Consider the following 9,031-nt stretch of genomic DNA (forward strand, 5'->3'; position numbering starts at 1 on the left):
TGGTAAAAGCTTGTGTTTGAAAACGTTAATACAAAGAAAAGGAAAGACGGAAGAGTCTTAAAAAACAGAACTAAGCAAAGGGTAGAGAGAAAGAGGGAGGGAACAAGAGAGGGAGGTAAACATAAAGCTCGTTTATGGAAACCCTTAGACAGAGAAACTGTGGGAAAGACAGAAGATTTGAAAGAGGAGAATAAACAGAGAGTTAGAGAAAGGGGAGTGAAAGGGAAGGTGGAAGAGGTTGTACAAGTTTCTTTGTGAAAAGGGAAGAGGGAACTTAATTCATGAAAAAATGTGGATAAGCAGAGTATAGGAGAGAGATATGATAAGTAACTATAATAGTGATGATAATAAGGTGAATTTCAACACTCCTTGTGTTTCAAGGCGCCAAAGAAAGAGGGTGAAAACGAGAAATGGAGGTAAAATTTCGTGTATGGAAACCTATAGATAGAAAGAGGAAAGGCGTCAACGTCGAAAGTGGAGAGTAAAAAGAGAGTATAGGGAGAGAAGGAGGAAGGGAGGTAAAACCCTTGGACAAAGAAACTTGAGGATAGGCGGAAGAGTCGAAAGAGGAAAATAAACAGAGAGAAGGAGACAGAAAGAGAGAGAAAAAATAAGAATGGGGGAACAAGCTTGTGTATGCCAACATTAAGATAGGGAAGAGAAAAGGCGGAAGAGTCGAGAAAAAGAGAATAAACAGATAGTAGAATAGAGGAGAGAGGATATGAGAGGGGGGGGGGGAGACAATTCAAGGAATTTTCGGATTTGCAGCCGACCCCTCCCCCCCCCCCCCCCCCCTTTCACACACTCGGCCAGAGAGACCCGGATCCGTCACTGCATGATAATGGAAGGAAAATAAAATGAAGAAGAAGAAAAAAACACTCCTACTTTTGCTTTAATTCAATATATTTGGTACGGCTTTTATCATTTTTTTCCACGCCCATTCCCTTTCACTCGTCATGGCATTAGTCAAAATGGATAATGTAATTTTTTAACTTTAAATTCAAAGAGGGAACATATGACATGCAATTATTGAATTGTTTTTCAACTAAGTGCCCTTGAATACGGAACTTCCTCTGTGAATCGTGCAAGCGAAAGACTCTCTCTCTCTCTCTCTCTCTCTCACACACACTCTTTATCCCTTTCTTACTCTCTCCCTCTATCTCTTTCTGTGTATCCCTCCCACTTACCCTCTGTTTCTGGTGAGAGAGAGAGAGAGAGAGAGAGAGAGAGAGAGGGAAAGAGAGAAATCAGATTATAGATTATCTCCATTACATAGGACCTATCTAAACAATTATTTCACCTGTATCATTCTATCTTACCGTCTTTCTCTCTTGTTCTAGAGTAAAGCCCCCCCCCTTCTCTCTCTCTCTCTCTCTCTCTCTCTCTCTCTCTCTCTCTCTCTCTCTCCTCCCCCTCCCTCTCTCTTCCCCCCCCCCCCCTCTCTCTCTCTCTCTCTCAGAGTCTCTCTTGAAGTTGAAGTTGAAGATTCGCCGCTCCAGGTCACCTTTTGGGGATGCCTTATTAGGTCACATGTTTTAGTCCCGGCTTCCGCAGTACTCAGAAAAATCATCATCATCATGTGAGATGAAAGATACAAACCGTTATAGTACGTTCAGCCCAATTCTGGGGCATACCAAGTAAGTGTCATAAAGCATGGATGCGTGAAGGAAATTTACCATAGTACTCTTATGGCAAAGTTGGCCTGAAAAGTCACTTGCTCATGGGACAATTGCCCCGCCTGAACTTCCTACACTAACTGAATTCTTCACTCCAACCCCGAACGCAACACTGTACCTAACCCTAAACCTCACATAATTATGACCCCATGCAACTCTCAAACGCCAACTCTATCCCGTGTGCGAAATAAAGCCCACGTATAGAGTCTATAATGTTTAATTATCCCCCAACGAAAAATAGATTGATGAAAGAACAACAAGAATATATTCTTTTCGAAATCAACCATGAAAATGATAAAGTTGCACTAATTAGGTTAGTGGAGAAGCAATAATTTCGGAAGAACCGTGGAACTATGCAACGTATTGTTATTTCATTCAAATCAAGTGCCTATATATGCCCCCCCCCCCGTCACACACCACAAATCCGAAAAATTAACCAGCACTCATGCGTATGAAACACAATCATCATGAAGTAAATCATTGGTGATTTTTAACTTATGATAACAGAATAAAGCTCAAGTGTGTTCAACCTGTTCATAATTCTCACAAACGAAGGGGAGGTGCTCAAAATATTATCTACCCCAATTCGTCATCTCATTGGCTTCGCCGTGAAAATTTGAGAGCAAAAGAAGAAAAAAAAAGACCGAAGTTGAGAAATAAGGCATGGTTTCATCAGCTCGAGATTGCCAAATGGCCCGCTATTTCTGAATTGGGAAATAGTCCAGAAGTTACAAATCGCATCTTCATCGCGTTTTCATCAGCTAGAGACTTGACCTCGAAACTTGAAACTCGAGCTCGGGAAATTAGCTCGAGATATTTTGCTCAGCGTTCGCGCATAGTGCGAGTCTTCGGTCTGATGAAAACGCGCCGGACAAATAGCGGGGAATTTTGGGATGATTATCTCGACCAAATATCCCACTAATTCCAACATCGGGCTGATGAAGACGCAAAATTAACTGGATAATTTGCGATGGGGATAGTTCAAATAACGGGATATTTGGCAATCTCGAGCTGATGAAAACAGGCCTATAGATGCATGTCGGGATGGAGCGGTGACGCACCTTTACGTCAATCAACTGGTTCAGCCAACCGCGCCATTTCACCTTGAGATCGTTCAACTTCTCTTGCGTGGGCCCCCTGATAAGGGGAAGGGGCTGATGAGATGGGGGAGGATGATACTGACATGAATATAAATAGCAGGGGCTAAACAATCTTCCTATTTCGCTGTTCCTCTGTCGATTCAGAGGGTTCTCTTTGGTTTTTCTCTTAACCTGAACTTCGTTTTTATCTCTTCTCCTCAAGTTAGAGGTAAGTGAACATTTGTGTACTTTGTGTTGATGCATGATAATAGCCTATTTTATATTTGTTTCACTAAATTTTCTCGCCCTCTTAATTGTAATGTTTCATTTCAGCCAAAAACAAGTTATCGCGAAACTTGTACATCTATCAACTTTGGATTTTTTTTTTTAATCGAGAGGAATTCGGAAAAGAAAACATAACCGTCAGAGTACTACGAAAATTATCATAACTTTTCGAAATGACACGACCCTTACGCCTCTTTCAGATATAATGTTGCAAACCCGCGACGTTTTTTAAATATTATTTTGATTTTAATGACGTAAAATGTAAACGCTTCATATTTCTGAAACGTATAACGTAGTACTCAGTGGTAAATACATTGTACGAGCAAATCCTTTTTTGGGCGCAGTTGCTATTCCTTTTGCCCGTAACAAAAACATCCAGGGAGGCTTTTTTGCGGCGGCTTACCGCTACTCAACAAGCCTTGAGGCATAGTTTATTATTAATAATATGTTGGATTTTGTACAGTTTTTGTATATTTTAAAGTGTTCTTGTTTTCCTTAATTATTTAAATAGGCAACAATCTGAACTGCATTTCATTCAGCATATGTTTACGTCTAATTTGAAATGCTAACATCAAAATATAGTTTGTAATAGGTTTCATGCTGATTATAAATTGTAGTTTCTCATTTTCTAATTTAAAGTTATATGATTAATAACCGAAAAAACATAGCTTGGTGTACTCATTTCTCATATCATTTTATATTTTTGAAAGAAATACCACGGATAGGGTTTTTTAAGCGATGTGTACCGTTTTTAATTCAATAAATTAACACATCAATGTCTGTTCGTCTGAATTAGACATATTATTTTCCATTTCCTCATTGCATTAAACCAGTTTCGGATCTATGAATAAACTTAAAACTCGAACGCATATATTTTTAAGAAGAAGAACAACAAACCTATCAGGCAATTTCAACCGCCTTGCCCATCACCTTCTTCACTGTGTGAACATAACATATAACGTATTACACAATCAAATAATCAGAATGATGATAAATATGGATATGCGATGGGGTATACCCTTGAGTTGATATCTCAAAAGTTTTTCCGATCGTGTTATGATGAAAGTTATGTCAGCTGTTAAAACTTATTATGATATGGAAATATATATGTATAGCAAAAACAAATCTTAAAGAAAATAATTTCGTGAAAAAATAGTTTTATTTTACTAAATGTTTCTGAGTGTCTTTGTTGAGTCTGCTAGTTTATCAATGTTAAAGAATTGGTGTACAATTATATTTTGTCAAGTTTTAATATCATTATATGTATACCGGAGTGTTGGCTCAGTCAGTAGAGCGGCCGCCTCACAACCGGGAGGTCGTGGGTTCGTACCAAAAGACGTTAAAAGATGGGAGTTGTTGCTACCTTGTTTGGCGTTCAACAATAAGGTATAGAGCAACGTCGATCTGGCGCTGCTCAGTGGCTGCCGGGCTCACGATCAATTGGGCAAAAAGAATTTCCGTTTCGGTTTAATAAAACTTGGAGTGGACTATTAGGCTATTATTAGTATAATTAGTATAAGTATTATTAGTATTAGTATGTGCGGCCGAGGTTGTTTTGTTACATTTCAATGTTTGAATATTTATATGACAAGTCATGGAATAGTGCATGTATCGATCTTTTGTGAAAATGATTATGTTGATAATTAAAAAAGAAACTCTGTGGAAGGGTAAATAGAAAGGAAAAAAAATATTTGACCATTGCCTAGCTCTTCAAGCACATCACATACCTTTTGATCTGACATTGACTCCATTTTTGAAGGAAAATAAATGCAACAAAATAAGAAATGTAAGTTTACGTCAATTCTAACCCTTCTTAAATGAGATCCAGAATTCCAAATGAATAGGAAATTGCAGGTAATTGTGAGCGTTAAGCAGGCATATGCTCAGGTGACATGTGCTCTGGGCTTCATTTCGTGAAAGATAGGGTTCAGTAGAGTTGAGATTGAAATGAGTTTCGGGTTAGGTTTAGGGTTAGGGTTAGTATATAGCATTTGGTCGCGGGTTGAAGGAAGGAATTAAGTCGGTGTAGGGGGTTGACCGTATTGTTCCCTGACCATGCTGACCATGGGGGTGTTTCACAAAGACTAAGATCAACTTTAAGTTGGACTTAACTATGAAAGGCCACTCAAGTCACTAGTTGCTCTCACAATTATGATTTTTAGATTTTGTTACTTCAATAATGAATTATCAAAGATTCTGTAGATTTGTGAATAAATTGCGAACATGAGTTGTACGTCCCTTGAGAGACCAATAACAGTAACTGGTGATAGCGATCATTGGCATGAACAGCCTGCCATAGTTAATTCCAACTTAAAGTCAATCCATATCGCTCCGTTTAGTCTCATTTCACAACGCCCCTTATCGTCAGAGTCAGCAGCCTAACATGTTAGCCTATGGAATTTTACCCCCCAAAATCGTTAAAAATTCATTTTTTGTGTAAACGAAAAGCACATCCACCCCGACGTACGTTATCACTAGCTCTTTCATTGGAACTCTCATGTCCCATTGACTTTTGAAAGTTCATCCACCGTAATTTCATCAAAATAGGTTGCAAGCTCGTCATTGCCTATAATACACATGTGAAACAAGTCGAACTTTGGACTCAGTTTGCCAAGCGATTTTAAGATTATAGGTCAAGCACACGAAGGATAAGACGCATGAATTATCATATATCACTTTTGCTTGGTTCATTATGTCCATTTCATCCAACCCCCACCGTCATTTTTCCATTTAGTAAAAGCAAACATTTTGCCGAGGTAAGCAAAAACATGAATATTCATGAACGGTCAGACAATAAAGCCTTTTAGTACGTAACGTATAGTGAATGGGAATGGGCGATGATCCATCCAGGAGGTAGAGGTCAGTGGTTTGTGCTGGCAATATTCCAGCGAGCGAAAATGAGACAACCGGAGCAATATGTTAGTCTTTGTGAACACCCCCATGTGTCGTAAAGGACCTGCTACTCAGGGAAAGACCCCTTTGGCTGCGAATCATAGTGACACCAAATTGGTCGCATGCACGACTGCAAATCAATGTGTGGCTAGATCGCCAGTTTATCCAAATGGAAAGCCTACAATATACCTACGCTTTCGATAATGCAATGTTAAGGCCATTTCTGATTCTAGATCAAGGAGCATCGATAAAACCTTAGGCGCGGTTGACTGTATATGACATTCAGTCAATAAAGTAGAATTTTTAGAGCCTCGTCAACTAATCGTTAACAAATTATTAAATGGTCGTCACCAGTGAAAGAACTGGGTATTATATACAAAGATCTAAATTTTCGGGGTCTTTTTCATTTATCTATTTTAGATTCCATCTGGTGTTTTTTTTTAATCATTTTGCTTTGATTCTTTCCCTCTTTTGATTTATGTGTTATCGCTCTTACTATCTGCATTACAGTTGCTGTCTTAGTAATTATTTCCTCCTTCCATCTTTTCTATTTTTTCTGTAAACTTACAGGTCTTTCAAGCAAAATGCGAGTGGCAATCGTCCTTGCCTTTGTTCTCGTGGCGACCATCGCCCCTGCCACCTGCCAAGCACCATGGTGGAGAGGGCAAGCCATCAAGCGACTCGGCCAGGGGCAGCAGCAACAGTTCCGCCCCAAAAATCAATGGCTGCCGCCCCAAGATCGCGAGGCTGCGCAGGAGATGCGAGAGCGAATGGCGGAGCAAGCAGAGCAAGATGCCGAAGCCGCAGAAGAGTTGCGAGAACAAGAAGAAGAACGGGCACAAGAATTGCAGGAGCAGCAGGCCGAAACTGCACAACAAATGCAAGAGCAGCAGGCGGAAGGTGACCAGCCAGATGCCTGGGCCGCACAGGGAATGCAACAACAAGATGCAGAAGCAGCACAGGAAATGGCAGAACAGGATGCAGAAGCAGCACAGGAAATGGCAGAACAGGATGCAGAAGCGGCTCAGGAAATGGCAGAACGGGATGCAGAAGAGGCTCAGGAAATGGCCGAACAGGATGCAGAAGCGGCTCAGGAAATGGCAGAACAGGAAGCTGAGGCTGAAGAGGCTCAGGGAATGGCAGAACAGGAAGCTGAGGCTGCAGAAGAGTTGAATGAACAACAAGCAGAAGAAGCGGAAGCTGAGGCTGAAGCATTGGAGGAACTCCAGGAACAAGAAGCTGAAGCAGCTGAAGCAAGGGACGAAATGCAAGGTGAAGAAGCAGAGGGAGCAGGCCTAGGAGCAGGTGGAAGTGGAAGTGTTGGAACATCATTCAGTTTAGGAGGTAGCCAATATCCGCCTTCAATGGGAGGCGGGTCAGCTGGTCCCTCATTTTATGATCCAACAGGAGGTCTTGGTGGGTCAGGAGGGTCCGGAGGGTCCGGAGGGTCCGGAGGGTCTGTTAGCTATGGGGGATCTTCATACAGGGGAAATCAAGGATCCACCGGAGGATCAAACGGAGTACCCGGTGGAGCGATTGGAGGAGCCGGTGGAGTACCCGGTGGAGCGATTGGAGGAGCCGGTGGAGTACCCGGTGGAGCAATTGGAGGAGCAGGTGGAGCAGGTGGAGCAGGAGGATCCCCAGGAGATGTACCTGGAGGAGGAAACATAGGAGTCAATGGAGCGGCAACAGGAGGAGTACCAACTGGAGCAGCAAACGGAGCCGCCCCAAATGGAGCAGCGAATTCAGGAACCAATGGTACCACCAATGGGACAGCAAACGGAGCCGCCCCAAATGGAGCAGCGAACTCAGCCACAAGTGGAGCCGCCCCAAACGGAACAGCAAACGGAACTACTGGAGCAGCAGGATCGAATGGCTTGAATGGTAATGGAGGGGTAGGTTCCCAGGGTACAGCTGGATCTTCGCAAGGCTCAACCAGCACATGGACTGAAGGAATAGGACAGAGCATGGGAAGTTCTTTCGCTGGATCAACTAATCTCGGTGCCCCAAATGAGCCCAATATTGCCTTTGCACCTGCTCCTCTCGCACAAGCTACAGATGCTCCACTGACTCCGGCCGAAACAGCTGCGTTGGACAAAACGTACATGGACAAACATCTCTGTGGTGGATTCATGGGTGCTAACGGAATATCGGGAAAGAAAGATCTCGCTGTGCTTGCTCTTGACTATGCAGGAATGAAACAAGCACTCGATCCTTGCAATGTACCGAAGAATGGACAAACGACCGGACGTACTCCAGTAAACATCGCGTTCCGCACGGGTATGGAGACGCACGGTCAGGATCCTGCCTCTTCTGTCCTTCGTGATCTTCCAGGTATGATCCAACGATATCAAAAGGCCCCGCTAAAGGTTCATCTCTTCTCTTGGTTTACGCCATCCGAACATGCTCTCCGTAGTCTCCTTACAAAGAAACGTCGAGGAGGTCTTGTAAACGCCGAGGTGGTCCTCGGATACGTTGAGGAAAGCAAAATGGCCCTCTTCAGCGCACTCCTGGGTGACACCACATTCACCAATCTCTTGGGTCAACTCCAGCAAGCCGGCATCGGTGTAAACCGTGTTTGTGACACTTGCAGTCAGATTGCCAACTTGACCAACTGGCAACGGAAGCGCCAAGGCCTGGTCAACGGAGTCGGTGTGTTCGACCAGCAAGCCGGACAGTGCGGACCCGTTGCTGAAGTTCCGGCCACCGACCAACTGGCCCTCAGCGCCCCACAGTGCCAGAGCTTCCAGGAATCCATGGGGTCTTGCATATTCGGCAAGCTGACTGCTGCATGCCCCTGGCTTCGACACGCCCAAGCTGCCAGCGAACACCCACTGGCTGCTACCATGCAAACATGGTCCACCGAGTGCGGGAAGAACCTTGCCTGCTGGCAAGACAAGGGTGCTTACCTGAGTTTCCTGGCGCGCTCTGCAGCCAGCTGTCGCGTCTCACAATACGGTGCTTCCGCAGCCATTGGTCAATGTGTTGGCGCAGGACAGAATACACCTCTTGATCCCGCTCCAGCACAGCCTTCTTTGTAGAGAAGTCCATTGACCTGTCGCTTGAAGAAGAAAAAAAAGGGGGAAACGAAAGAAAAAA

General features: G+C 43.3%; 1 protein-coding gene across 1 annotated transcript; it reads left to right on the plus strand.

Annotated features, from left to right (window-relative positions):
• Positions 1 to 2,916: 2,916 nt before the first annotated feature.
• Positions 2,917 to 9,031, plus strand: LOC115924546. The gene is made up of 2 exons (XM_030986957.1): positions 2,917 to 2,984; positions 6,503 to 9,031. The coding sequence occupies exon 2, from the start codon at positions 6,517 to 6,519 to the stop codon at positions 8,971 to 8,973; it is 2,457 nt and encodes an 818-aa protein (XP_030842817.1). The 5' UTR covers positions 2,917 to 2,984; positions 6,503 to 6,516; the 3' UTR covers positions 8,974 to 9,031.

Source organism: Strongylocentrotus purpuratus, unplaced genomic scaffold, assembly GCF_000002235.5.
Source record: "Strongylocentrotus purpuratus isolate Spur 01 unplaced genomic scaffold, Spur_5.0 spur5_scaffold_16, whole genome shotgun sequence".
NCBI classification, from domain to species: Eukaryota; Metazoa; Echinodermata; class Echinoidea; order Camarodonta; family Strongylocentrotidae; genus Strongylocentrotus; species Strongylocentrotus purpuratus.